Source organism: Gouania willdenowi, unplaced genomic scaffold, assembly GCF_900634775.1.
Source record: "Gouania willdenowi unplaced genomic scaffold, fGouWil2.1 scaffold_83_arrow_ctg1, whole genome shotgun sequence".
Classification (NCBI taxonomy): Eukaryota; Metazoa; Chordata; class Actinopteri; order Blenniiformes; family Gobiesocidae; genus Gouania; species Gouania willdenowi.
Genome location: NW_021145249.1, coordinates 399,538 through 412,495, shown reverse-complemented (window position 1 = coordinate 412,495; position 12,958 = coordinate 399,538). Strand labels below are relative to the sequence as shown.

Below are 12,958 nucleotides of genomic sequence, written 5' to 3'. Positions count from 1 at the left end.
TAAATGCTGTATCTTTGCTATTTTTCACTGGATTCACATCAAATTTACATGTATTCTTGACCCCAAGATGAGCAAAAAGATACATTATAACCCCGCCCAAAACCAAACAGGAAGTCGGTCATCTTGTCTGTCTGTCTGGCTGTCTGTCTGTCTGTGTAGCTGTGTGTGTCTGTCTGTCAGTGTGTCTGTCAGTGTGTCTGTCTGTCTGTGTGTGTGTGTGTCTGTCTAAGTGTCTGTCTGTCTGTCTGTCTGTCTGTCTGTCTGTCTGTCGGTCTGTGTGTGTGTCTGTGTAGCTGTGTGTCTGTCTGTTGGTGTGTCTGTCTGTCTGTGTAGCTGTGTGTGTCTGTCTGTCGGTGTGTCTGTCTGTTTGTCTGTGTGTTTGTCTGTCTGTGTGGCTGTGTCTGTCTGTCTGTCTGTCTGTCTGTCTGTCGGTGTAGCTGTGTCTGTCTGTCTGTTGGTGTGCCTGTTTATCTGTGTATGTGTGTGTGTGTGTGTCTTTTTGTCTATGTTTCTGCCTGCCTGTCTCTGTGTGTGTCTGTGTCTGTCTTTCTGTGTGTGTGTCTGTTTGTGTTGCCTTCTGTCTGTCTATCTGCGTGTCTGTCTGTGTGTCTGTCTGTCTGTCTGTCTGTCTGTCTGTCTGTCTGTCTGTGTGTCTGTTTGTCTAAGAGTCTGTCTGTCTGTGTGTGTGTGTCTGTCTGTCTGTCTGCCTACCTGCCTGCCTGTGTGTCTGTCTGTCTGTGTGTTTGACTGTCTGTAGGTGTGTGTGTGTGTGTGTGTTTGTCTGCGTGTCTGTCTGTCTGTCTGTGTAGCTGTGTGTGTCTGTCTGTCAGTGTGTCTGTCAGTGTGTCTGTCAGTGTGTCTGTCTGTCTGTCTGTCTGTCTGTCTGTCTGTCTGTCTCTCTGTGTGTCTGTCTGTCTGTGTGTGTGTGTGTGTCTGTCTAAGTGTCTGTCTGTCTGTCTGTCTGTCTGTCTGTAAGTGTGTCTGTTTGTCTGTGTGTGTGTGTGTGTGTGTGTGTGTGTGTGTGTGTGTGTGTGTGTGTGTGTGTGTGTGTGTGTGTGTGTGTGTGTGTATCTGTCTGTTGGTGTGTCTGTCTGTCTGTGTAGCTGTGTGTGGCTGTGTCTGTCTGTCTGTCTGTCTGTCTGTCTGTCTGTCTGTCTGTCTGTCTGTCTGTCTGTCTGTGTGTGTGTCTGTCTGTCTGTGTAGCTGTGTGTGTGTCTGTCGGTGTGTCTGTCTGTGTAGCTGTGTCTGTCTGTCTGTTGGTGTGCCTGTCTTTCTGTGTATGTGTGTGTGTCTTTTTGTGTATGTGTGTGTCTGCCTGTCTGTTTGTCTGTCTGTCTGTTTTTCTGTCTATGTTTCTGCCTGCCTGTCTCTGTGTGTGTCTGTGTCTGTCTTTCTTTGTGTGTGTCTGTTTGTGTTGCCTTCTGTCTGTCTGTCTGTCTGTCTGTCTGTCTGTCTGTCTGTCTGTCTGCGTGTAGCTGTGTGTGTCTGTCTGTCTGTCTTTCTCTGTGTGTGTGTGTGTTTGTCTGCCTGTCTGTCTATGTGTGTGTGTGTGTGTTTGTCTGTCTGCATGTCTCTCTGTCTGTCTGTCTGTCTGTCTGTCTGTCTGTTTGTCTGCCAGTGTGTCTGTCTGCCTGTCTGTGTGTCTGTCTGTCTGTCTGTGTAGCTGTCTGTCTGTCTGTCTGTCTGTCTGTCTGTGTGTGTGTGTGTGTGTGTGTGTGTTTGTCTGCCTGTCTGTCTGTCTGTCTGCGTGTCTGTCAGTCTATGTGTCTGTCTCTCTTTGTGTCTGTCTAAGTGTCTGTCTGTCTGTTTGTCTGTCAGTGTGTCTGTCTGTCTGTCTGTCTGTCTGTGTAGCTGTGTGTCTGTCTGTCTGTCTTTCTGTGTGTGTGTTTGTCTGCTTGTCTGTCTGTCTGTCTGTCTGTCTCTGTAGCTGTTTGTCAGTGTGTCCGTCTGCCTGTCTGTCTGTCAGTGTGTCTGTCTCTTTGTCTTAGTGTCTGTGTAGCTGTGTCTGTCTGTCTGTCTGTCTGTCTGTCTGTCTGTCTGTGTGTCTGTGTGTCTGTCTGTCTGTCTGTCTGTCTGTCTGTCTGTCTCACAGAGGCCTCAGAGACACTGAGGAACCAATGGACCAAATCCAAAAGCCAGGATACAGAGTGTCAGTGAAGGAGGTACAGACGGTGTGGATGAGTGTCAGAGAGTCAGAGGAGACTTTATAGAAGGACAGACGTCCATCAGGACAGTCCACATACACTCCTACTCTACCAGAGGAACCACAGGGACAGTAGGTACGTGTGACTATGTTATTGTGAATGAAGGAGTAAAAATCTCTGTTACATTCCAGTCTCCAGGACTGATTATTATATCCAAACCAACAATCATCACTGTTTCCTTTCCTACTGATTCCTCTGTAACTCACTGCTATAGAAACATATCCATTCCACTCCACCTCCCAGTAACAGCGACCAGTCAGACCAGTACTACACAGAACCTGATAGTGATCAAATCTGTCCTGATGATCAGGATAAAGCTCCTCCTCCTCCACACATGTCACCATCCTGTTGTTGTCAGACAGTCTGAGGTTTCTGTTGATGGAGTTTGTGTCGAGGTGAATGTGACAGAAATCTGATGAGACACAAAGAAACAACAGTTGATCATGTGATGCTTCATTCTCTCTGTATCACTGACATGTTCATTCACTCAGAGCTTCATGAGGACACTTTGAATGAACACACACACACACTTACACTTCCTCACACCAGCTTTGATCCTCTGCTCTCCTCCATGGTCCGCCCTGCAGGAGCAAACACAGGCAGTGATTTACACACCTAAAGAGTCCAAAGTGCTGCTCAGAAACCTGATGCCATCTCCATCAAGCTCTCCATGTTTCTACTGGTTTGTCTTCAACAGCTTCACCTTCTTCATCTCCTTCAAAGTGTTCCTCTCTTCATCCTCACTGATTGGTTCCACCTCCTCTGATCTTAACTATACACTATTATATATATGTATATTTACACTATTTGGTCCTTTGCAGTTTAAATAAGTTTGGTAGTCGTACATATTTTTATTCTTTTTAGTTTCTGAATGTGGATAATATCACACACTAAATCATAATTCTCCCTTTAGAAATACATTTGTCTTATGAATTCTAATACATTACAATGATAAATAAATGAATAAACAAACCTATTGATTGACTGTATATAGTGATTATTTCAAAAACATAATAAAAAGGAAAATTAAACATAAGACATCAATACATATTCACAGGAGTACAATTTACTAACCTCTCAACACTTCTCTTTAATAAATAAAAATAATAATCTTGATAAAATATATTTATGACTTTGTATCTAAAACTTCAACATTCACAACATTCACATAAATGTACATATATATACACTAACACATATAATTACACACCCATATATAACTGCTAAATAGAGATTGATAAAATACATATACACCTATAGATACAGTATATATCTACACATAAACACACACATGAAAAAAAATAAAATAAAAAGAAACATAGATTTGAACATTAGCTGAACAACTTTACACAAATAATTAACACTAGAAATAATAATTATAAAATACTTTAGTTTAAATATATTTTACTACTTTAACTTTTACAACTAGATTAGGCTAAAAATGAATTAAATGAATAAATGAAGACTGACACACAAATAAATATAAAAATGAATGAATTAAATAAATAAATAAGTAAACAAATACTTAAATAAGTCAATAAATAAATACATAAGTTGATCTCCAAAGGCACCAAATATGACAACACAAAATACTTTTGTTATAATGATAATTTACCAAAAACCTCTTGGGTAATAATAAAATAAAATAAAAAATCAGGACAACTTTGTTTTTTGAAAATAGCCAAACAAACACACATTATAAAAACTTATAAACTCAAAATGGCTCCATCCAGATAGTTTTGATTATGTTAAACTCAGAAGAAAGAACAAACTGTTTCCTACAAAAACATGACATCGAAATAATAATAATAATAATAATAATAATAATAATAATAATAATAATAATAATAATAATAATAATAATAATAATAATAATATGAAATATGAAATATGAAATAAGAATAATGATAAATAATCTGATCTGACTGATCTGGACATGTCATCTACCAGTAGCTGTTAGTGATTGGTCAATGACCGTTGCTATGGATACTATGGACAAATACAGAATGAACTCTCCCTCAAAAGGAAACACTCTGAAAAAACTCTGCTGCTGGGAAAAGACTAAACTAAAGTGTTCTAATCATTCCCTCCTGATAAAACAAGTAAAGACTGAAGGACACGTCACTGAAAACAATAATGCTGATGCTGCTAAAATATGTTGGTGTATGTTAACATGAAACACATCAGTTTAGAAAACATTAAATCAAAACTATATGTTCAATCCCATAAGGTTTTATAGATAACGCTAATAATTCTGTAATTTGTCTCATGTTTAATTAAAAAACGAAAACATTAATGAAATAAGATAAAAATACTAATTATTGAATAAACTAAAAAACTTAAATTGTAATATCAAAATAGGAAAATAAACTAAAATACATTTTGGTTGAGAAACTTTTTAATAAAAGTTCAGCCTTTGTTTCAAAGTTAGATTTTAAATGTTTCACATAAAAATATCTCCTCCATAGACCAGTAATTATTTTATTTTTAAACCTAAAATATATAAAGACTAAGAAAAAAATAGGAACCACAACAATATTTATGTTTTAGTTTGATTTTGAATATTTCATTTAAAATCACTAATGTCCTAAAAAGTCACATCTTTCACATTATTTCATTATTTAATAATAATAAACATAGAAATAAAACACACATCAAACAAATGTTTTTCTGATCTTAAATCAGAAATGTCCAAATCAACATAAATTAAATTAAAACAGCTTTAATAGATAAACCAGAAATTAATTTCTCCTCTTTTTGACATGAATGAAATGAATGATTATGAAACTATATCTTGTGTGAACTGCAGTGAACTGGTAGAAAGAACATTAGATAACACACAACACAACTTGTTCACAACTGATACAGAAAGAATATAAAAATAACATTGTTTGACCTAGAAAATAAACACTTACACAACAGAATAATTACAACACATAAACATTGATTAAATAATATGTTATGGAAACTACACACACACACACACACACACACACACACACACACACACACATGTATGTGTGGGTGAATGAATAAGGATGATGTCATGCTGTATGTATGGGAGAAACGTGTTGTGAGTGTGAGTGTGCTAGTGGGCGTGTCATAGAGTGATTGATTGATGGATGATGACACTTTATGTATAACTGAGAGAAACGTGTTGTGAGTGAAAAATGTACCAGGGCGTGTCTTTGAGTGAGTGATCATGTGATAGAAGGATAGCTGTTTGCACACATATATACATACACACATACAGTACATACACAATGTAACACTCCCCAACACTTTACAGTTGTAGCTTGAATAAAAGTCATATTTTTTAGTTAAAAGGTAAATGAACAAATGATCTTAATAACAGACATGGATAACATTATTTCATATATTGAGGAATCATATATACTGTATAGACCCTGGCCCAGAATGCAGAACAGTGGCTGATCACCTGAGGTTATAAAAACAACCTCACCACCTAAAACGTCTAATCAAAGGTGGGGGGGCTGAACTGTACATGGTACGTGGTCTATAGATTTAACTAGGACTCTTTAGAGAGATAATAAAGACATAAATACAATCACAAATCTGTTCCCTTGTAATCTATATAAATATTAGTAGAGGCAAAAATTAACACAACACCTGGTTACATTTCTGTTTTGTTCTAATTACTGTTTTATTCTAATGATTTGATTTACTTTACAGTTCTTTGGGTTATTTTCTTACTTTTTTATTCACTTCTTTAATAATCTCTGTCAGTTTGAATATTCTGTTACAACTGTGTAGAATATTGTCATTTTCCTCTATTTATGTTCTAAAAATCTCAGCCAATAGAATAACACTAATTAATTAATATGATACATATAATTGTAATTTAAATGAGTAAGCGATATCACTGTGTTTCAATTGATTTTTATTCAACAAAAGTTTCTATATTATATTGATAGATTATTTCTGCACAGTTTATATTAGAGGGTGATCACGTGTTTTTGTCGTTTGTGTTTCAAAAGCTTCCATATAAACTTTATAAAGATTGATAGTAATTTCTGAAAGTCATTTCCTGATTGGTCGCTGTGGGCAGGCAGGACCGTGAATGTATTTTTCCTCACTAAGAAATAAGAATCAATCAATCAATCAGTTAAGGTTCCTGCTGTGGGTTTTCACATTCACATGGAAAGAGAAGTGATATTAAAATAAAATACACACACACTACATAGCAATCATAGACTCACCACACTATGTGGTTGTATGTAATAAAGAAATTATAAAATCTGTGTTGAATAATTCTTACAACACCTTTTGTAATCATGTGATGTTTTATAAGATTGATTTTGAAGAGCATGTTTTCCAGTTATTGTTTGTACAGATAAATATAAGTGGCTTAATTCAAGTTTACTGTGTATATTCAATTTAAACACAAATCATGTTTGTATTCTGTTCTGTTCTACTTAAACTTTTTTCTTATATTAAAACATAGTCTAACAGTAAATCCAAATAAATGTCATAAAGTTAAATAAAAGTTTTTGTCCCACTCTAACAATGGTAAACAAAATAGGAATATAACTTGAAACAAAATTAAAGGAAAAATAAGGTTAAAATAAATTAACAAGCTTACTTTAAGTAACCTGATATTATAATTTCCAATTAACAATAACAAAACATAATAAAACATAGTCTGAATTAAATATTTTGTCGTATTCATAATTTCATATATTCACACTGTTAAACAGTGTGAAGAGAGGGAATGTTAGAATGGATTATTAATCATGGTTTCTTTTTGTGTGTAATACTATAATTATATATCTTTATACTCAATAAATCTATTCATAAAATATATTCAGATCAACTTATTAGCTGTCATTTTCAGAACAAGGACAAACAGTTTCAGAACATCTGATTTCAACTTAATCTAAATCTAAAAATAACACAACCATGTACGTAAACAAAGAGACAAATCAGATATAAACAAGACAATCAGATTAACACTAAAATGTCAGTTTGACCCAAAATGCACAAAGTCTAAATCATTAACAAATAAGAATAATTGTATTTTAAAATCAAACTTAATACACATCAAACAACTTATGTTCTATTTATCTAAATAAATTAAATAAACAGACACCATCGACCCCTAAATGATCAATAATAATGAATAAATCAATGAATCTTAAACATAATTTGTATTGCTTTAAATCACCAGTAAATGACATCTTTAACTAATTACAAGGAGCTGATCATTTGATTTCTAAATGTATAAAAACACTGATAAATCTATGTTTGGGGCCCAGGGAGTGAGCAGACCCCGAGGACCACAGCTGTGTTTTAGATGAGTGTCTGTTCTTCTATTGACTTGTTATGACTTGTTGATTCATTTTCTGTTCATCTCTAATAAATTGATTGATTGATTCAGCAAAACCTCTGACTATGTCTCTCTGTATGAAATCTCAGGTACTGAACACCAGAGTTAGCTCGAAAACTCTAACAATTGTTAAACAATATTATTTGTAACATAAGTCTACAGTTTGAAATGAATGTAAAACGTTTTAAAAACATACATATTTCTGTTTTAATAATTGTATGAATGGGTCAAGTAAACATTTTATTATTTTATTTTATATTATGCATTGTTGGAATGTCTGTGGTAAATAAATATTTTCATATTTTAAAGGCAGGTTAGGTGATTTTTGAAAGCTAGCATGATTTTGAATGTAGCTTACCCCCCTCCACTCTGTGCTCCATCTCACTCACATGCATTAGCACAGCTGCTGCAGAAGTGGATCTAAGCTCATCGTTTGTATTGTTTAGAAACTACGTCATCTCATTCAGCAGTAAGTAAACACTAAACTTTATCATTATATACTGTATGTTAAAAAACGTGACTAAAAACTCTGTTTTAAGTCCGTCACTAATGACGCACTTTGAGTGTGGGCTCGTGGACGTGAGGGGTGGAGAACGAAAAGAGAGACAGAGAAACGTGATTGGTTAATAAAAAACGAACCGTCTTTTTTCATTGGTCAAAGTTTTTACAGGTTTACAGCTGCTGCACAAGATGGATTTTCTTTGTTTCTTTTTTAGAGCACATAAGATCTTAATTTCTGTCAGAACATTGAGAAAATTTCAACTAAAAACTTATAAAGTGTATCTGGAAAAAATCCCCTACCCTATCTTTAATTGATTGATTATTTGAAACATTGGTTTTGATTCATATACTGTAATTGCAATGTTTTAATTTTAGTGATTAATAACATTCAGTGCTGGAAATGCAATAATTTATTTTGGTTTTCGGCCAGTAATTTACATTTCGGTTCATCCCTAATTTTTTGACTTCATTACTTGTGCCAGAGAAAAGATTAAAATCTCACACCTTCATCACATTCCTCTGATACAGCTCTCTGTCACACATGTGATGGGGATTGATGTGAACATGTGATGAGCTGCTGTGATGTGTCTCACCTCAGAGTGTTCAGTCTCTGAGAGAGCAGCTTCACTGCTGAGTCTCCTGGATGGTTGTAGCTCAGGTCCAGCTCTCTCACACTGGAGGAGTTGGAGCTCAAAGCTGCTGCCAGAGATGCCCCGCCCACGTCTGTGATGACACAACCTGACAGACTGGATTCAGAAAAACATCCACAACTCAGGAAACAAGTGAGGAGACGAGAAACAGGACAATGTTGATGGAACATGTGATCCACTGACCTGAGAGAGTCCAGTTTACAGTGAGGACTCTTCAGTCCTTCACACAGCAGCTTCACTCCTGAATCCTGCAGATCATTGTTACTCAGGTCCAGATGTTTCACACTGGAGGACTGAGAGCTGAGGACTGAGGACAGAGCTGCACAGCTTCTCTCTGAGAGACCACAGAAACTCAGTCTGTGGGAGAAAGACATTCACTTATTAATAATAATAATCATCATCACATTATTGACAGGATTCAAACCTCTGCCGTACACTTCATCTGCTTTATTACCTCCACCAAGGAGGAAAGATTTCAGCTGTCGGAGGGACTCCTGATCAATAAACTGATTCTGGATCAGTTTCAAAGATAAAAAATATCTATCTCTCATCATCATATAAATTCATATCTGGGTTTGTAATTGATGGATCTGTATTAAATGTGACTCAGTTATATTGGGTTGGTTAATCAATGATCCCACTGAGTTTCATCCAGATCAGATCCAGATTGTGTATTTCATTGATTTATTTTCTTTTTTTAAAGTGTGTCCATACATTGTGACCTACTGGATGTTTATTAATGGCATATAAATGTGGTTCTAATCCTTTAAAGTGTTAATGATCATGGTACCATGATCAGGATCATTGATCATTGATAACTGATAATATCTGTGAAGAAGAGGTTCAGAGCTTGGTGAAGGTTTGCACTTTCCACTGATCAATTAGTCGACTAAACATTTGATCATAGTTTTTGTTGATTAACATTTCTCAAGTGACTAAACTACGACTAATTTAAGAAAAATACATGGTTACAAAAACTATATCAACATATATTTATATTTTTACTGACTAATAAAAACGAAACTATAATTTGGTCTCAGATGACGAAATACAATCAAAACTCATGTGATCATGTGGTCTAACGTATTTGATCACATCTAATCTGTTAATACCATCATGTATCAGGTTGATCAACAGTAAATGAATTTTTAAAAAATAAATAAACTTTAATGCTTTATGTTTCTGTAGACTATATCTGTAACAGATTTAGCTGACTAAAAATAGACAATAACTAAAATAGTCCTGATGACTAAATGTGAAGTGTTAGGTGCAGGTTTTTTCAGTTTGTTTCTGTTTTCTCTCCCTGTCTTTCAGTGACTAACGAGGGATTGAAGCCACCTGATCAGGAGCTGCTGATTGGTTCTCCTCTGCTGTGTAGGACCAATCATCTCTGGAGCCAGTCTTTATAAAAGACTGTCAGATTGTCTCTGTCTCTCTCTCCCTCCTGACACTGTATGTGCTGTTTTAGGAAATCACTTCTGTTGTTCATTGTAAGGAGGTACGGGATTCAGGCCAGTTGGGTACCCTACATTTACAGCATGTAGGCAACGTTGTGTCTATAAACATTAGACAAGAGGTTGGTACCACCCACTTTACTTTAACTTAGATTATTTTCTGTCACACATGTGATGGGGATTGATGTGAACATGTAATGAGCTGCTGTGATGTGTCTCACCTCAGAGTGTTCAGTCTCTGAGAGAGCAGCTTCACTGCTGAGTCTCCTGGATGGTTGTAGCTCAGGTCCAGCTCTCTCACACTGGAGGAGTTGGAGCTCAAAGCTGCTGCCAGATGTTATGGCAAAATTATTAGTTATGCTTAATAATAATAATTCAATTTACTCATATATTTACTCATATTTTAATCCTTAAGCCTTGGGTTGTAACTTTCCATTGTGTTATTCTCATGTCTTCAACTTTGCTTCTAGCTCTGGGTCAGGCCACCTCTTCTAAAGCACATGATGTCTTCCCAAAACAATACTGAAATCTCACAAGGTCGAGACGCACAGGCACCCTCTGTGTACACACTCACATGTCACACATACACACCCCATACACATCCATTCACACACACACACACCTCCACTCCCATGACAATCAGCAGATACCAGAGAACTGGTTGTTTTGACCCAAAGAAGAAACTGTCTCTTTCCACCCTATTCTTTCACCCCCACCCTGTCCTTTTTATCTCCTGGGGGGAGGAGGGAGGGGGACTGAGGGGGAATATACGTTATGAGTTAGAACTGTCTCACTCGATCATCGGACGTCCGGCCGGGCGGTCACTAATTTTGTCCATCTTTGTACTCTTTTTTTACTTAGTTTTATAATAAACCTTTTTTATAAAATCATCAATGCCTCGCCTGGACTCCATCACTCAACCAGAGCAATAAATCATGTCTCCAAATGAGGTCAACCGCAAATTTACCGTGACACAGAGAAGCCCCGCCCACCTCTGTGATGACACAACCTGACAGACTGGATTCAGAAAAACATCCACAACTCAGGAAACAAGTGAGGAGACGAGGAACAGGACAATGTTGATGGAACATGTGATCCACTGACCTGAGAGAGTCCAGTTTACAGTGAGGACTCTTCAGTCCTTCACACAGCAGCTTCACTCCTGAATCCTGCAGATCATTGTTACTCAGGTCCAGATGTTTCACACTGGAGGACTGAGAGCTGAGGACTGAGGACAGAGCTGCACAGCTTCTCTCTGAGAGACCACAGGAACCTAACCTGATGAAGAATCAGAGAAATCTTACAGATGTTTGTCTTTGAGATAATTAAAGACATGTTCTTCTATAGTCACATACTCAGCTTTCTTGGAGGCTTTGACCACTGGGAGCAGCTTCAGAAAAGCTTCCTCTGAAGGAGAGAATCTCTTCAGGTCAAAGACATCCAGATGTTCTTGTGATGACAGTAAGATGAAGACCAGAGCTGACCACTGAGCAGGAGACAGTTCGATTCTGGAGAGACTTCCTGATCTCATGGACTCTTGGATCTGCTCCAGCAGAGAGTGATCATTCACTTCATTCAGACAGTGGAACAGGTTGATACTTCTCTCTGTGGACAAACTCTCACTCAGCTTTTTCTTGATGTATTCAGCTGTTCTCTGATTGGTCTGTGAGTCATTTCCTGTCTGTGTAAGCAGGCCTTGTAGGAGCCTCTGACTGGTCGGCAGTGAAAGACCCAGCAAAAAGCGGAGGAACAAGTCCAAGTGTCCGTTTGGACTCTGTAAGGCCTCATCCACAGCGCTCTGATGGAGAAGGTTCAGAGTTGGTTTTTGAAATGTAAACACCTTGAAGCTCTTCTTCTTCTGTGGTTGATGTTCCAGCAGGTTGACTTTAGAGCTGATGAAGGTCTGATGGACATGAAGAGCAGCCAGAAACTCCTGAAGGCTCAGGTGGATGAAGGTGAACACCTTGTCCTGGTACAGGCTGCTCTCCTCTCTGAAGACCTGTGTGAACACTCCTGAGCACACTGAGGCTGCTCTGAGGTCCATGCCACACTGTCAGGTCACTCTCATAGAAAATCAGGTTTCCTTTCTGCAGCTGCTCAAAAGCCAGTTTTCCCAGAGACTCCATCAACTCCCTGTTCTGTGGACTCCAGTGTGGATCTGTGGCAGCTCCTCCATCAAACTTTACTGTCTTGACTTTGTTCTGAATGACCACATAGTGGCTGTAGATCTGAGTCAGAGTCCTGGGCAGCTCTCCCTCCTCTCTGCTCTTCAACATGTCCTCCAGAACTGTAGCAGTGATCCAGCAGAAGAGCGGGATGTGGCACATGATGTGGAGGCTACGACACGTCCTGATGTGGGAAATGATCCTGCTGACCTGCTCTTTATCTGTGGACCTCCTCCCAAAGTACTCGTCTTTCTGAGGGTCCGTAAACCCTCTGACCTCTGTCACCATGTCCACAAACTCAAGAGGGATCTGATTGGCTGCTGCAGGCCGTGTGGTTATCCAGAGGAGGGCTGATGGAAGCAATTCTCCTCTGATGAGGTTTATCAGCAGAACCTCCACTGAGGTGGACTCTGAGACATCAGTCAGGGTCTGAGTGCTGAGGAAGTCCAGAGCGAGCCGGCACTCATCCAGACCATCTAAGATGAACAAAACCAGAAAGTCCTGGATGCTGCAGATTTCTGCTTCTTTGCTTCCAGAGAAGAAGTGATCAACAAGTCCCACCAAGCTGAAGCTCCTCCCCCTCAGCACGTTCAGCTCTCTGAAGGTTAGTGGGAATGTGAAGTGAACTTCCTGCTGG

At 37.9% G+C, this 12,958-nt stretch overlaps 1 protein-coding gene across 1 annotated transcript in view; it reads right to left on the bottom strand.

The window, feature by feature from the left end:
- Nucleotides 1–1,968: 1,968 nt before the first annotated feature.
- The window catches only part of LOC114460891 (NLR family CARD domain-containing protein 3-like), a 67,168-nt gene continuing 56,178 nt past the window's right edge, over nucleotides 1,969–12,958 (bottom strand). Inside the window, 6 exon segments of the mRNA XM_028442768.1 lie at nucleotides 1,969–2,602; nucleotides 8,663–8,798; nucleotides 8,886–9,059; nucleotides 11,261–11,434; nucleotides 11,512–12,207; nucleotides 12,209–12,958. The exon segment at nucleotides 12,209–12,958 is cut by the window's right edge and continues 358 nt beyond it. Coding sequence (XP_028298569.1) covers nucleotides 2,087–2,602; nucleotides 8,663–8,798; nucleotides 8,886–9,059; nucleotides 11,261–11,434; nucleotides 11,512–12,207; nucleotides 12,209–12,958 — 2,446 coding nt within the window. The 3' untranslated portion in view covers nucleotides 1,969–2,086.